Consider the following 17541-nt stretch of genomic DNA (forward strand, 5'->3'; position numbering starts at 1 on the left):
AAACCACATGTCTAAACCATATTTGGTTGAGAAGTTTTCAGAATCCATGGACTATACATTATTGCTTCCCTAAACTCAAGAGGCAAATGTTTAGCCTTTGCTTTGAAGAGGGTTTACTGACTTGAATTATCAGATATTATGGCCTGTTCACAGTTCAACTGCCCAGAAAAGATAACACTAGCCTCATTTTCAGGCTGACCTTGTCAAAAGATTTCACTCTCACAGGGCTGTTGCCTGGGAACAAGCAACTTTCTGAGTTGTGCTCTGGAAATTGGCATGGTTAGAAAAATAACTTAGTGGAAAAGGGAGATCAAAGCTGCCACAGTCTAAGACACAAAGAACATCTTTATGCTATGCACAATAACTCCACTCTCTTGAACGTTTGTAGCTCTATATTTCTGGTTCCAAACAGACCATTTTATGTGATGCATGGTTATCCCCTCCTCCCCAGACTCATGGGTTTTTCTTTAGCATCTTCCAATCCTAGGTCTGAATCCTGGTCCTATCACCAAGTAGCTGTGTACCAAGGTAACTTAGTTAATACTTTATGTGTCTCAATTTTCTTATCAGTAGAACAAAAGATAACTATTAAAATTAGTTTTACAGCTCAAATAAAATAACACATAATATGTCTGACAGAGCACCTGGCACATCGAACTTAATATGCTATTACTATACTTTCAGAAAACTATGCAGTGATTAAACCTGGTAATATTTTGTGAACACTTCAAGAATTCCTGACACACAGTAGGTTGCATTGTTTGATGAATGTCTACTAGGACCCTAAAAACAAGACAATCTTACATGCTCAGTCACAGTATCAAAAGTGGAAATAAAGTATAAGCTCAGACTAAATTAGTATTCCCTTCAGAGAGCAATTTGGCAACACTGATCCAAATTAAAAACATGTCTATCCTGAAATTTAATGTAACTTTGTATGCAAAAAGAGATCCATAGAGTTAAGTCACACTGGGGAGGAGGGGGGAGCGGTGGCCATTAAAACATTTTTTCTAATAGCCAGAACTTGCACAAAACTTAAATGTCCATCAACAGAAGAACATACAACCATTATAAATAGAACATGGACATTAGAATACATCACCAATTTATCAAGGGGAGTAGAGATGTAGAACAGTTTACAGAATATAATTCATGTGCTGGGGGAAAAGATGTGAAATATCAATTTTCAGATCCTTAATAAGCATTCTTGTAAAGGCCTTGAGAATTTTGAGGAAAACATAACTTTCTGATGGTAGTCTCAGCATAGAAAAATCAGCTTAGGAAAATACCAGTTTTACAAAAAATATGATTGAATATATGAAAATTATACTTCACAGAAGAAAACAAGATGGCAGAGTGGAACCCCTCTCATGGGAAAAAAAAAAAAAAAATCACAACTACTAAATAACCATCAACAAAAACGAGTGGAAACTACCAAAAAAAGATATTCTATACTCAAAGAAGAAGCCATGAGACAGTATGAGGGAAGTTTTCGTGATATAATCAAATCCCATGCCTGCCATGTAGGCAACACACAAACTGGAAAATAACTATATAGTGGAGATTCTCCCACAGGAGAGTTCAGAATCCATTGTCAGGCTTCCCAGCCTGGAGGGTCTGGCTTTGGGAGGTGTCCAAAGAGCATTTGGCTTCGGAGGCCAGTGGGATTTGACTGCAAGAGCTATACGGGACTGGGGGAAAACAAGAGACTCCAGTGTTGAAGGGTGCACACAAGGTCTCTCATGCACAGGGATGCAAGGCAAAGCAGTAACACCATAGGAGCCCAAGGCAAGACCTACCTGGGGTTCCTGAGGGTCTCTTTGGAAGGCAGGAGTTGGCTGTGGCTCACTGTGGGGTCAAGGACACTGGAAAGCAGATCCCCTGGGAATAGTCATTGGCATGAAGCATACACTGTGCCCCGACCCAACAGCATGCAGACTCCAGTGCTAGGATGCTTCAATACAGGGTGGGAAAATAGACTCACCCATCAGCAGTCTTCCTAAAGTTATCCTAAGCTCACAGCTGCCTTGAAACACACACTTTGACATAGCCCTGCCCAGAGAGACAAGATCAGCTTCACCCATTAGTTGTCAGGTAGGTACCAGTCCTTCCTACCACAAAGCCTAAACAAGCACCGAGACCATCTTGTGCTACCAGTGGGCACACAGGAAGCAAAAGGAATTAACAATCCTGCAGCCTGAAAATGGAGACCACAGAGGAAGTTAGACAAACTGAGACAGCAAAGATATGTTCTAAAGGAACAAGAAAAAAAACAAGAACTAAGTTATGTGGAGATAGGCAATTTACCTAAAAAAGAATACAGAGCAATAATGGTAAAGATGATCCAAGATCTCAGAAAAAAAAAAAAAAAAATTGAGGCACAGAATCAGAAATTACAAGAAACATTTAACAAAGAGCTACAAGAATTAAAGAACAAAGATGACAATACAATAACTGAAAAATATACAAGGAATCAATAGCAAAATAAATGAGGCAGAAGAACAAATAAGTGAGATGGAAGACAGGTTAGTGGAAATCACTGGTGGGAGAAAGAGAATAAAGAAAAAGAATAAAAAGAAATGAGGATAGTCTAAGACACCTCTGGGACAACAATAAATGCACAAACATTTGCATTATAGAGGTTCCAGAAGGAGAGAGAGGGAGAGAAAGGGCATAAGAAATTTGCAGAGATAAAAGCCAAAAACGTTCCAAACTTGGGAACGGAAATGCTGACTTAAGTTCAGGAAGTGCAGAGTCCTAGTCAGTATAAACCTAAAGAGGAACATGACAAGACACATACTAATCAAACTGACAATAATTAAATACAAACAAAAAACATTAAAAGCCTCCAGGAAAATGCAACGGGTTTTTGCATACAAGGGATGACATACAAGGGAATTCCCATAAGGTTATCAGCTGACTTTTCAGCAGAAACTCATCAGGCCAGAAGGGAGGGGCAACGATATAGTTAAGTGAGGAAAAGGAAGAAACCTACAACCAAGAATACTCTACACAGCAGGGCTCTCATTAAGATTCAATAGAGAAATCAAAAGCATAACAATCAAAAGCCAAGAGAATTCAGCACTACTAAAGTAGCTTTACCAAAAATGCTAAAGGGACTTCTCTAAGCGGAAAAGAAAGGGCCACAATTAGAAACAATAAAATTACAAAAGGGAAAGCTCACTGGCAAAGGCAAAAATACAGTAAAGGTAGGAAATCACCCAAACAGAAATATGGTGTCAAAACCAGCAATAATGGGAAAAGGGTACAAATGCAAGATACTGGAAATGCTCTTGAAATTAACAGACTAGCAACTTAATCATATATATAACACCTTATGGTAACTGGAAACCTAAATTCTACAAGAGATATATACACAAAAAAGAAAAACCAATCCAAACACAACACTAAAGATAGTCATTATTAAATTATGAGAACAAAGGCAGAAGGGAAGAAAAAAGGACCTATAAAAACTAATCCAGAACAATGAACAAAATGGCAATAAGAAAGTTCATAAGGAAAATTATCTTAAATATATAAATGCATTAAATGCTTCAACTAAAAGACTGGCTGAATGGATACAAAAACAAGACACATATAAATCCTGTCTATAACCCACTTCAGAGATGGGGACACATACAGACTGAAAATGAGGGCATGGAAAAAGGTATTCCATGCAAATGGAAATCAAAAGAAAGCTGGAGTAGCATACTCATATCAGAACAAACAGACTACAAAATAAACACTGCTATGAAGCTTCCCCAGTGGTGCAGTTCAGCAGCATCTCGGGAGCACTGGGATGTGGGTTCGATCCCAGGTGCAGCACGTGTTGGGGATCTGGTGTTGCCGCAGCTGCACCTTAGGGCATGACTGCAGCTCTGATCTGATCCCTGGCCAGGAGCTCCATATGCTGTGGGGCACCCTGCAGAAAAATGCAACAGACAAAACATTGCAACAATAGACAAAGAATACTACATAATGATCAAGGAATCAATCCAAGAAGATTTAACAATTGTAATTATATGTGCACACAAGAGCATTACAATATATAAGGCAAATGCTAACAACCATAAAAGAAGAAATCAACAGCAACACAGTAACAGTGGGGGACTTAATTGACGTAAGTAACACACCACTTACATCAATGAAGAGATCATCCAGACAGGAAATCAACAAGGACACAGTTTCTAAATGACATATCAGAGCAGACAGAATTGATATTTATAGAACATTCCATACAAAAGTAGCAGAATATTTATTCTTCCCAAGTGCACAGGAAACCTTTTCTAGGGTAGGTAACATGCTGGGCAACAAACCAAGCCTCAGAAAATTTAAGAAAACTGAAATCACACCAAGCATCTTTTCTAAACACAACCCTATGAGATTAGAAAGTAACTACAAAAAAAAAAAAAAAAAAATCCTTAAAAAACGTAACTACATGGAGGCTGAACAATATGTTACTTAACAGCCAAAGAATCACTGAAGAAATCAAAAAGAAAATAAAAAACTACCTAGAGACAAATAACAATAAAAACACAATGATACAAAGCCTAAGGGGCTCAGCAAAAGCAAATCTTACCTCAGGAAAGAAGAAAAATCTCAAACAATCTGAACTTACACCTAAAGCAACTAGAAAAAGAACAAACAAAACCCAGTTTGTGGAAGGAAATAAATTATAATGATCAGAGCAGAAATAAATGGAGACAAAGAAAACAACTGAAAAGACCAATGAAACTAAAAGCTGGTTCCTGAAAAGTTAAACAGATAAACCTTTAACCAGACTCATCAAGAACAAAAGGGAGAGCTCAAATCAATAAAATTAGAAATGAAAAAGAAGTTACAAGAGACACCACAGAAATACTAAGGATCCTAAGAGACAATTGCAAGCAACTATGTGCCAATAAAATGGACAATCTAGAAAAAAAAATGGACAAATTATTTGAAAGGTACAACCTTCTAAGACTGAATCAGAAAGAAAAAGAAAATATGAACAGACCAGTTACAAGTACTGAAATTGTAACTGATTTAAAAACTTCCAAAAAACAAAGGTCCAGGACCAGATGGCTTCACAGATGAAGTCTATCAAATATTTACAGAGGAGTTAACACCCATCCTTCTGAAACTATTACAAAAATTGCAAAGGAAGGAAACTCCCAAACTCATTCTATGAGGCCACCATCAATCACCTTGATAGCAAAACCAGACAAAGATGCCACACAAAAAAGAAAACTACAGGTTAAGATTACTGATGAACATAGATACAAAAATTCTCAACAAAATATTAGCAAACTGAATCCAAAAATACATCAAAAGGATCAAACATTGCAATAAAGTAGGATTTTATCCCATGTAAGGCTTTTTCAACATCCACAAATCAATGATACACCACATTTAAAAACTGAAGAATACAAACCGTATGGTTATCTCAATAGATACAGAAAACACTTTGCTAAAATTCAACACCCATTATGATTAAAAAAAACTATCTATAAAGTGGGCACAGAGGTAACTTCCCTCAACATAATGAAGGCCATATATGACAAAACCATAGCTAACATCATACTCAACTGTGAAAAGCTGAAAGCATATCCTCTAAGGTCAGGAACACGAAAAGTATGCCAACTCTCACCACTTTTATTTAACATAGTTTTGAAAGTCCTAGCCATGGCAACCTGAGAAGAAAAATAAAATGAATCCAGCTTGGAAACGTAAAACAGTCACCGTTTGCACATGACATGATAGTTAGTATACATAGAAAATCCTAAAAATGCTATCAGAGAACTCCTAGAGCTCATCAATGAATTGAGTAAAGTTGCAGGATACAAAATTAATACACATAAATCTCTTGCATTTTTGTATTTAAAAATGAAAGATCTGGGGAGAAATACAGAAACAATCCCATTTAATACTGCATCAAAAAGAATAAAACATCTAGGAATACATTTACATGAGGAGACAAAATACATGTACTTCCAAAACTATAAGATGCTGATGAAAGAAATCAAAGACAACACAAACAGCTAGAAAGATATACCATGTTCTTGGACTGGAAGAATCAATATTGTCAAAATGATTCTACTACCCAGACATTCTAGAATTCAATGCAATCCCTATCAAATCACCAAAGACATTTTTCACAGAACTAGAACAGAATATTGTATGGAAACACAAGAGACCATAAATAGCCAAAGCAATATTGAAAAAGAAAAACAAAAATGGAGGTATCAAGCTTCCTGACTTTAGACAATACTACAAAGCTAGAGTCATCAAAACAGCATGAACTGGCACCAAAACAGAAATATACATCAGTGGAACAGGATACAAAGCCCAGAAATAAATCCATGCAACTATGGTCAACAAATCTAAAAAAAAGGAGGCAAGAATACACAATGGAAGAGATCCAGTTGTGGCTAAGCAGTTAACAAACCTGACTAGGATCCATGAGGATGCAGGTTTGATTCCTGGCTGTATTCAGTGGGTTAAGGATCTGATATTGCTGTGAGCTGCTGTGTAGGTTGCAGACATGGCTTGGATCCCATGTTGCTATGGCTGTAGTGTAGACTGGCAACTGCAGCTCTGATTCAACCCCTGGCCTGAAAATTTACATATGCCACAAGCATGGCCCTAAAAAAAAAAAAAAAAAAAGAATACACAATGGAGAATAGAGAGTCTCTTCAATAAGCTCTGCTGGGAAAACTAGATAGCTCTAGCTCTATGTAAAAGAATGAAATTTGAACATTCTCTAACACCATACTCAAAAATAAAATGGATTAAAAATCTAAATGGAAGACTGGATACTATAAAACGCAGAAAACAAGCAGAACAATCTTTGACATAAATAACAGCAACATCTTTTTGGATCCACCTCATAGAGTGATGAAAGTAAAAACAAAAAGAAACGATAAATGCTAGAGTGTGTGGAGGAATGGAACCCTCCTACACTGTTGATGTTAATGTAAATTGGTAAAACCACTATGGAAAACAGTAAGGAGGCTCCTCAAAAAACTGAAAGTAGAAATACCATATGACCCAGCAATCCCATTCGGGCATCTATCTAGAGAAAGCCATAATTCAAAAAGAAACATGGACCCCAATGTTCACTGCAGCACTATTTACAATAGCCAGGGCATGGAAGCAACTTAAATGTCCATCAACAGAGGATGGATAAAAAAAGATGTACATTTATACAACGGAATATTACTCAGCCATAAAACAGAATGAAATAATGCCATTTGCAGCAATATAGCTAAACCTAGAGATTATCATACTATGGTACTGGTCAGACAAAGAATTTGTCTTTCATTTATCATTAAGTCATCACTTTTTTTTTTTTCTTTTTAGGTCCCCACCCGCCCCACAGCATATGTAGGTTCCCAGGCTAGGGATCAAATCAGAGCTACAACTGCCAGCCTATGCCACAGCCACAGCCACGGCAACACAGGATCAAGCTGAGTCTGTGACCTACACCACAGCTCACGGCAACGCCAGATCCTTAACCCACTGAGCAAGGCCAGGGAGCGAACTCAGCAACCTCATGGTTCCTAGTCGGATTGTTTCTGCTGTGCCACGACAGGAATTCTGTTAAGTCATCACATATGCAGAATCTAAAAAAATTATACAAATGAACGAATTTACAAAACAAAAACAGACTAACAGACTTAAAAACAAATGCATGGTTACCAAAGAGAAAGGGAGGGGGATAAACTGGGATTTGGGATTAACATATACAGACTACTACATGAAACAGTTCATCACAACGACCTACTGTATAACACAGGGAACTCTACTCAATATTCCATAGTAACCTACGTGGGAAAAAATATGAAAGAGAATGGATATATGTGTAAGTGAATCACTTTGCTATACACCTGACACAACACTGCAAATGGACTATACTCCAATAAAAAATAAACGTTAAAAAAAATACTTGAAATGGGTGTATAAAATTACATCTTTTAAAAACTTACGGGGAAATAAAAACTGATTTAGTTCTTCTTCTAGGAATCAATCTCCAGAGAACAATCTGAAATGGGAACAATTTATATATAAAGATGTATCAATCACTTATATTAGTACAATTTACATTTCACTTATTTTAAAAAATCCAACAGTGGAGGATTACTTTAGGTAATAGTATACCTGTGAACAGAATATTACATGGGTATTAAAAATCATGCTGCAGGAGTTATCAACGTAGCTCAGTGGGCTAATGACCCCACATTTTCCCTGTGAGGATGCAGGTTTGATCCCTGACCTCACTTAGTGGTCAAAGGATCTGGCATTTCCACAAGCAATAAAAAATAAATACAAACTTCTCAATACATTATTATGCGGAAAAATTCTAACATAGTTATGTACAGTATAATCAGTGTTATTGTTACCTTTAAATGGTTAAGATTACAAGCCATTTTTCTCCGTTTTTTTTTTTGGGGGGGTTCTTCCCTCGCTTACACATTTTTTCTTATTAAGTTATTCTAATTTCCTACAATGATTATGTAACTAGGAAAAAACACTATTAAAATATACGCCTATAGTTGACACTAAGCTTGATTACAACCGGAACATTAACCTATGAGGCTAGCTACTTTGGTACAAATCCAAGAAATACTGTAACACATGTTGAAAAGATTTATAAAGAGGAATAATAAAGTCACCATTTCCCAGGAATCTTAATAATAAAATGTTAAAGACACTACACTCTGTTTATCAAAAGAATTTATTAGAAAATATTACATACTACATATCTGTATGAGTATTATTTCAGTAGATAGCACTCCATCCTCATACTACAATGGACCTTGGGCAACCACTGTGCTTCCAAAGCTACATCTTTTGGATAGAACATTCATCTAATACATACTGTGGCCATTTAAAGGAACATAATGGAAAAAATGTGGTAAAAACCAGAAAACCACAGAATTTTTGGAATGTTAAAATAAAAAGTAACTAATTTTAGTCTCAAAATTCTAGGCATCACTATAGCCTAAAAACATCAGTCAATGGGACAAGGTAAAGGGACTAAGGTTTCAAAAGGTCAAGTTAATACTGAATCTTCATAAATAACAAATAAGAGAAATCTGTAACCCCACAAAATGTTTTTTGATTAAGTCTGTGCACATGCAAAATTAATGTAAATTTTTGAAAAAAAGCAAGAATGGCAAATGTTAAAAAGCAATGTATTTTTTTAACACAGAGCATGCACTTTCTAATACATTTTAAATATTTCAAAGTTCTCTAAGTTTGATTCCAGTCCAGTAACATTCTTCATTAGCTATTTAAAATGCAGTTGAACCAGTACCCCAACCAGATATGAAGTACATACTTGTTATTTAAGAAAGGTAGAATTAATTCATGACACTCCTACCAAAAATGTGAGACTTTTACTCTTGACCACATCACCTAGTTTTTCTTCAAAAGCTTTAAACATGTTTGCACAAGCTAAATGGTATAAAGTAAATTTTAAACTGTTACCCAACTCCAAAATGTCACTGAAAAAAATGTACGAAAAATATTGTATGGTGTGTTTAATCAATTTACGCAATGTGCTACAAAATAAGTTTTAAGTGTGAACCAGCTTTAACCCAAAATCAAATAAAAGTTCACACAATTGTTTCTAGAGTTCAACTGAAATAAATGAGGAGGTGTGTGTTGATATTCAAAACACTTGTCTTAGTATTTTTTATAAGAAGAAATATACTTCCAAAATTCTTTCCCCATCATAATCTAAACACAAACTTTAATTAAAAATATATATAAATCAGTAGAATACCATATTACAAATGCCCAGAAACACAGAATAAAGATCAAAAACTGCTTGGAAATATTGCTAATACTTTTTGGAATTATACTCATAACCTAATAAAGATTATGAACTAACACAATCATTATTGGGGCCAACATTTTGAAATTCTATCAATTCTAGCACCAGCAAAGTATTATACACATAAAACTGAGAAACAGATCATCTTTAGTTCAGAAAAGCACAGTCCTACAGAGTTGACTCACTATTTAGCTAGTTTAAGGGTTAGTCTGAGGCATATATCTACCTTGGAGCCATTAATACCTTTATCTGAATAAATCTCCAGTTATTCGGTATGTGTTGAAAATTATTACTGGAATGAAATATAATTTATCATGGAGATAACCCATTTTTTTCATCCATGATGCCAATTAAAATAATAAGGCTATAACATTTGAAACTTACCTTTAATAAAAATTAACATATTCTAGTACTTTAAAAAAAAAACAAAACAACCAAATCTCTAGTCCCTGAAAGCCTAACCAAGACTCCATTATTAATTCCTCACTTTTTCCAAAACACAAGTTTTAATATCTAGGATTTTGCAACATCAAATTGCCACTATATCCACTGTAAAGCATTTAGAGATTTCTCAAGTGTGAAAAGAATTTCATTAGTGATTAGACAGTGAGCAACAACCTGAAAGCCGCTGGAGTGTCCCCATCCTACCTTAATCCCAAGGTCACTACTTAATAACAATTCTCCAACTGGCACAAACGATTTACCACTAGATGAGAAGATACGGAAGAACATAATTTTTACACTTTTTCCAAACAGGTCTTCTAAATTCAACAGAGCTTGGACTGTTAGAGTTGTAAACTTAGCTAATCAGATTGCTTCATCTCAATTGGGGAAAAAAAGGCACAAAAGAAAAACAAGCAGCATAACCTTTATTTGGTGATACAATAGGTGAACAGTGTTCTAAAAATTTGAACACTGAATTTTACTCATGTGATAATTTGTTTTCTATCTAAGCAATTTATTCAGATGTGTGCTTCAAAATACACATTAGGAACCCTGCAACTGCTATGTTCTTAGAAATCTTTTTCATGGTAATACATTATTTATCTTTCTATAATTAGAGAGAAGAATCATAAAGATCATACTTTATTTTTAGCCTGACAGAATAAATGTATTTTATATATATATATCTCTTCCAAAACCAGTGCACTTGGAAGTTTCTAATTTATGCACTTCGTTGTTCAAATCAAAAAGCTGTACATCTTCCAGTATCCACAATATAACACAGTCTGAGTAAAAATGCACATTCCTTTAACCCCTTTACTTATCTCTGAATTTGTTTTTATTGGGGGGGGATATAGAAGCTGTTGTGTAGAACTATCTTTATTTAGAACAAAACATTATTTCCTACATTAAAAAAAATAATTTTATCAAAACCAAATTTCAATCACAGTTCTCTATGATTTTCAGTTAAGGGTACATGTTGAAATTGCACTTTGCAGATATCTTGACAGTGTCCTTTATAGAGCGCCCCATTTCAGCCTATGTTTTTATCAGTAGAAACAGTTTCTTCCAGAGTTTTCTTTTGGCTTCCCTTCCGTGAATATTTGTATTTGTCTACATAGGCTTTAACCAGATTTGCTACTTTAGTAGAATTTACTTCTCCACTTTTACTATGACAAACCTATAAAAAAAAAAAAAAAAAGAGGGATGGGGATTTTTTTTTCATAATTAAAGGGATAAAAGCAAAATGGAAAGCTTTGTGAAAAACTACCCCTAAAGAGATGACCTCTTTTTTTTTACATGTTTCATATCTCATATGAGCTTACTCAAAAGGTAAAAGGAGACAAGAATTAGAAGCAGCTATCTCTTACTATTTCAACTAGATTTAATTAAGTATTCCTTTATTAAAATAGAGATGGTTCAAAATAATATATATATAACACCACTAAAACTATAACTTACTTTATCTACCGCTTTGCGTACAATCTCTTTATATTCTTCCTTGGTGATATCTTTATTTTGATAAAATGGCTTAATGGCCAATTTTACCTCCTGTGCTGCTCTTTCTTGAATTTGCAATTTCTGGTAAGAGGAAAATGTATAATTATTATTTGCCTAATTACATACTTTCAAAAAATCTTTAAAAATATAAAACTGGAAACACTAACACATTTTACATTACTGCAAAGAACAGTTCAAATATTAGCATCGTAAAAACAAAGTAGTTATTTCTTAACACATATCAAACCTTTTTTTTTTTAAGGGCCCCACCCATGGCATACAGAGGTTCCCAGGCTAGGAGTCGAATCAGAGCTACAGCTGCCGGCCTACACCACAGCTCATGGCAATGCCTGATCCTTAACCCACTGAGCGAGGCCAGGGATCGAACCCGCAACCTCATGGCTCCTAGTTGGATTTGTTTCCACTGAGCCACAACAGGAACACCCTTCAAATAATTATTAAATCCCCTTCACCACCTGTACAATAGAAAGCTGTTATTTTTTTTTTTTATCTTTATCATATACAGAATTATATAGTTTGCTCTCAACTTTGAACTTGCCTTGTCTGTCTTCGAGCTATCTGCGCTGGCTTCCACTGTAACACTTACTTTGCTTTCTGCCAATTTTACAGCAGCATTAGAAGCTTTGCTGTGACTTGATGACGAAGTATTACCAGAACTTGGTCCCTGAACTGTTCCCGTATTTCCTGGGGCTGCTGTCAGAGCAGGCAAGACTGGCGTACTCATGTTATTACTTACATGAGAAGCACTAGGAATACCCTGTTTTAAAGAGTTATCATCAGTTAATGAATTACTTGCACTCAACAGAAGTCATTTAGTCACCTATTAGAAATAACATTTTTTAAAAAGCGATTTTAATACATAAATACTTAAGAGAAATGCATATTTCAGGTCATATCTAAAGGACTCTGAAGAAAAACGAGTAACATTCTGAAAAAGAACCCTATTCAAATATGCCATGATGACGTCTAAATCATATATAGGTACTGTAATGTTCTGACAGTAACACTAAAACCAACAAGAAGAGCAGTATTAACAATAGTAACTTTCTACAAGGCTCTTTAAATTAAGTACCCTCACTTTAAAGATGGAAGAAAATAAGACAGTGAAATCAGATGGCTTGCAGTGAGCTGACAGTAGAAAAAGATATAAGGTCCCAAAGTACCACTTCCCTGTTCTTTCGAACATATCTTGCTGCCAGGATTCTAGAAATTCTAAGCTGCAGACACGAAACCATAAGCAACACAATGTTTACAAATTATTATTCCAATTTTCTATATGCCTCAGAGGCACTCTTTCATTTTTTAGCATGGTAAATTTGTGAAAATGAAACACTGATGGTAATGGACAATGAACTTTATGTGGTGTCTGTCCAAACAAGATAGTACGAGCTTTATCTCTGGTTTTTCTTAAGGGCCACACCCGCAGCATATGAAGTTCCTGAACTAGGGGGTCAAATTGGACTTCTGTGACCTACACTGCAGGTCACAGAAATGCTGCATCCTTAACCCACTGAGCAAGGCCAGGGATCAAACATCATCTTCATGGATACTGGTTGGGTTCATTACCACTGAGCTACAATGGGCACTCCTATCACAGTACTTAATAACAAGTTCCCAACACCTAAAAAGTCCAAAAAATTAGGGAAAAAATTTTAACTGTCCACCACTTGATTCTGGTTTGGTTCATAATTTGGCCCTCTTAATTTGACCAAAAAACCTGTCTGAGTATCAGTAATAGCATAATATAGCTTACATATGATAACATGCATTCACTTCTTTTTCTTATTTGGGGGTGGGAGGTTTGGGGAAAGGACAGTGAAAGAGGTGTTATGACGGTATACCATATACCTATCAAGTAAGCCATTGTGTGGAGCTGCCAGGCAGCCCTTTCTTCAACATCTGTCCCTAATAACTAAATGTTTACAATGACTATGTTGATTAAAGTTAAGTTGCTAAAAACATACCTGCAATTGCTTTCCATCTGGCTGTGAAGCAATGTAGCCGACTTGCTGGGATGGTGGGGGTGGGGGTGGGGGTGGTGGTAGTCCCTGAGTTACACTGGTAGGAGCAGCTACTTGCATGAGAGGCACTCCTGTGTGCAGATGCAAGGGCAGCTGAGGATGAATATTAAATGGATTACGCTGGATGTTCATCAAAGGAGCATGAACACCAACTGGGTATGGGAAGATATTCATAGGCTGGTGTTGCGCATTCATTTGTTGCGGCATTACATTCATTTGTGGTTGCATCATATTTATAGGTAGCTGAGAACCATCGCCTTGTTGGTTTGTTTGGTCTTTTAGGTTAGAATCTATCAAAAGAAAAAAAGCTTATGAAAAAAGTCATGTTACAAATTTCTTTTGATGGAGAACCAAAGAACCACTGGTTCCAGTAAAATTAATTAGCAATTAAATATTCAGAACACCTAAACCAATACCCAGTTATTCAGTTTAATCCTGTCACTTCTAAATAATGTGGGCTGACTGTCTAACTAGAAGAAAACATTCAACTAAAATTATTTTTAAGAGTAACTTCACATTCTAACATCAGTCAACACTAGAAAAGCATCAAAAAGAATTGGTAGCTCAAGAAAACTTACTAGTTAAAGAAATAATCACATAAAATTTAAGTAGATTACTAAATTAGAAGGTTAATCACTTTTTAAATCTTCAACAGCTTTTTTCTTACATGTTCTTAAGAGAAGTCAAGGAAAGATAAATCTTTTTTTAGCAGAATTCTTTAAAGGCAAGCAATGATCAAAAAGCCTCAAGTACACACATCTAATATAAATGAAATAGAATTTAAATCCTGCCTATGAAGAACCCAAATTCTTCTACTGTAGGAAATTTACTTTAACACATTTAGGTGTTTGGCAAGGTTTGGGGCAGGGCTGGAGTGAAAAAAAAAAAGAAAATAAATATTGAAGTATATAACTATAAAAAGGGTCATTTCAATTTATACAAATAAAGTATTAAATTTATAATCTTTCTTTGAATAAAACAGTGTTAATTAATAAACATAATGTTACCCTGTTCAGTTGTTTCCTCTTCTTGTCTCGTCCATCCAGACTGTGGACCTGAAGAATTCCTCCCTCGACGTGAATAATAGTTTTGTACATCTGCTGGTAGAGTCTTTCTCACAGCCCAACTCGATGCAGATGTCCATCCCGACCTATCTGCCGGTGTATCAAATGAGAACTCTTGCTCACTCTTCCGTTTATAGGGCTGCTGTTCCACAAACTTCAAAGTCTCATTCCCTGAACTATTTGAATTCCCTGAGAGGGGTTTTCGGTTTTGCCACCTATTTTCATTTTGATCTGTATAGGCAAAACCACCTCTGTAAGTGCCTCTGCCACGGTTACCTCTACCACGGTTAGACCTCCAGCCTGAACCAAAGTTTTTATTCCAAGAATTCCCTGAATTTTCATTTCTCTTTTCTTCCCAATGAGAATCTTTCAACTTTTCTGGATTTCTGGTTCTTGGATCAGGCCCAGAATTTATTTTTTCTGTTACCCAGTTGGGACAGTCATTTCTATGTTTGTCAGCAGAATTTGAATCACTAGCATCTGGACAAATGTCATTTTTTTCTTTCCTTGTATTTTCACTCTGTTTCTCTGGGTCATTCTTCCTGTATCGCTCATTTCCTCGTGGACATCTCCAACCATCATTTGCCCATCTTTCCTTCCATCGAGGAGAGTAACTGTCTCTGTCATTTCTACCAAATGATGAACTCTTACTTTTTGTTCTAGATCTTGACGGTGATCTAGAACGAGATCTGGACCGAGACCATCTTCTGGTTCTCCTTTCTCTATCCCGATCTCTCCTCGGCCCATCTCTATCACTTTCTCTTTCCCCGCTCTGGGACCTGGATTTTTCTCTTGGGGAGGAACCTTTCACTCTTGGCTGAGATCTTCTGTTCTCCCTAGAAGTATCTCTTTTGGGGGAGAGTGATTCAGATCTTTTGCCTTCCTTAGCGCCATCTCTTTTTGGAGATCGAGACTGAGATGGTCTCCTTTCTCTTCCACTATCCTTTTTTGGGGACTGAGAACGAGATGATTTCCGTCCTCTTGCAGATTCTTTCTTGGGAGATGGTGACTGAGACTTCCTGCTTTCTTTTCCAGTTTCTCTTCTGGGAGATGGAGACTGAGACCGCTTCTTTTCTCGCGCAGTGTCTTTGTTGGGAGACCAAGTTGTAGATGGAGAATGAAATCTAGATCTTCGTGTACGAGGCTTTTTGGCTTTTTCTATCGTATCTATTGGACTTTCAGATGGCTGAGATACAGATTCAACTTTTTCTTTTACAGGATCAGAAGATGACATATTCTTTTGGAAACTGTGTTCCACAGAATTTTCATTCAATTGTTTAGCATCAGCATTAACAGATGGTTCAATTTCAGATTCATTCTGGTCACTGCAAAATGACTCACATTCCATAGGTATCATTTCATTATTGTCCTCACTAAAATGCTTCTCAATCTGTTCAATGTGTGTTTTAGGCAATTCTGTTGTTTTGGAATGTTCGACCAGAGATTCAGTCTTTTCTTCTAAAGATTTGTCCAATTGGGTGTTAAGATTATTTTTTAATGAATTATTTTCAGAGTCTTGAATACTATTGAAATTTTCATTCCCTGAAGTATTACATGTTGCAATTATTTCTACATTTTCATTTTCAACATGCCCAACCTCTGAGCTCTTAATAGATTTTCTGTCCAATGTTTGTGTAATTCCACCCTCAGAAGATTCTAATTTTGGGCTGTCACCAAACTGCTCTGTTTTTATTGTAGAATCTTTATGATCAATCATTTCCACTACAGGACTCTCCATAACTTTTTCTTCATTAGCCACTGACTCTGCATTCACAGGTAAGTCACCTAGGCTTGATACTGATTGGTGTACTTCAATTTCAGACCCTGAACATGGAAGAAAACCATCTGGAGGATGATCTGTAAATGTATCTGCTCTTACCTCTGAATCTGTAGGTCCAGCTATTTGGTCTTGATTTTCCAACGGATCACCTCCTTTTTCAGAAATATTTTCAGAAATCTCACTTTCCAGACATAAAACATTAGCCTCTATACCTGTATTCTTAACTTTTTTAATTTCTTCCTCCTCTCCAACTAGCACAGGAGGATCTTGGGCACCAGATCCAGAATATGAAGATTCCACTCTTTCCTCTGTATCACTGGTCTCAGTACGTTCCTCATTTTCTTCTATTAACCCACTACAACTTCTCAAGCCATTAGCAGGCTCATTTTCTCTATTTACCTGCACAGTGTCACTACTTTCTACCTCTGATTGGTTTTCTTTCTCTAACACAGGTGGTATGTCAGATTCTGCCATTTCTTCATCTACTGAATCACTGGAAGATGATTTTTCATGGGGAGGTACAGAACTCCGAAGTTTCTTTTTCAGTAAAGGTGGTTTTCTTCCTCTTCTTAAAGACTTCCGTTTTGGAGCCTGCCTCGTTTGCTTTTCTGACTCAGCTGAAGAGGAAACACTCACAGATGGATTATTGTTATCTGGAGCATCACACCCAGAATTATTTGATATTGGGGATCTCTGAGACTGACTGACTGGTTCAGCTCTCGTGTTACGTGTAGATCTCCTTGTAGGAGTTGTTGCTGCAGGTTTTCGTCTTGACCCTCTGGTGTTTGAGGTACCAGAAGTTTGCTTCTTCTCTTCTCCTTCTTGAGTATGTGCTAATGCATACCCTTTGCAAGAAGTACCTAATAATATATGTTTTGTAAAAAGTAAAAA

General features: G+C 36.2%; 1 protein-coding gene across 6 annotated transcripts in view; it reads right to left on the reverse strand.

Annotated features, from left to right (window-relative positions):
* Positions 9160-17541, reverse strand: part of SCAF11 (SR-related CTD associated factor 11) — a 67213-nt gene continuing 58831 nt past the window's right edge. For 2 of the 6 annotated variants that reach the window (XM_021092990.1, XM_005664158.3), the window contains exons 10-14: positions 14814-17510; positions 13750-14096; positions 12324-12542; positions 11726-11845; positions 9160-11444 (exon numbers count right to left, since the gene is read on the reverse strand). In XM_021092990.1, coding sequence (XP_020948649.1) covers positions 11298-11444; positions 11726-11845; positions 12324-12542; positions 13750-14096; positions 14814-17510 — 3530 coding nt within the window. In that variant the 3' untranslated portion in view covers positions 9160-11297. The remainder of the gene's footprint in view (positions 11445-11725; positions 11846-12323; positions 12543-13749; positions 14097-14813; positions 17511-17541) is intronic. The other 4 variants (XM_021092992.1, XM_021092991.1, XM_021092989.1 and 1 more) reach the window with 3 other exon arrangements.

Source organism: Sus scrofa, chromosome 5 (assembly GCF_000003025.6).
Source record: "Sus scrofa isolate TJ Tabasco breed Duroc chromosome 5, Sscrofa11.1, whole genome shotgun sequence".
Classification (NCBI taxonomy): Eukaryota; Metazoa; Chordata; class Mammalia; order Artiodactyla; family Suidae; genus Sus; species Sus scrofa.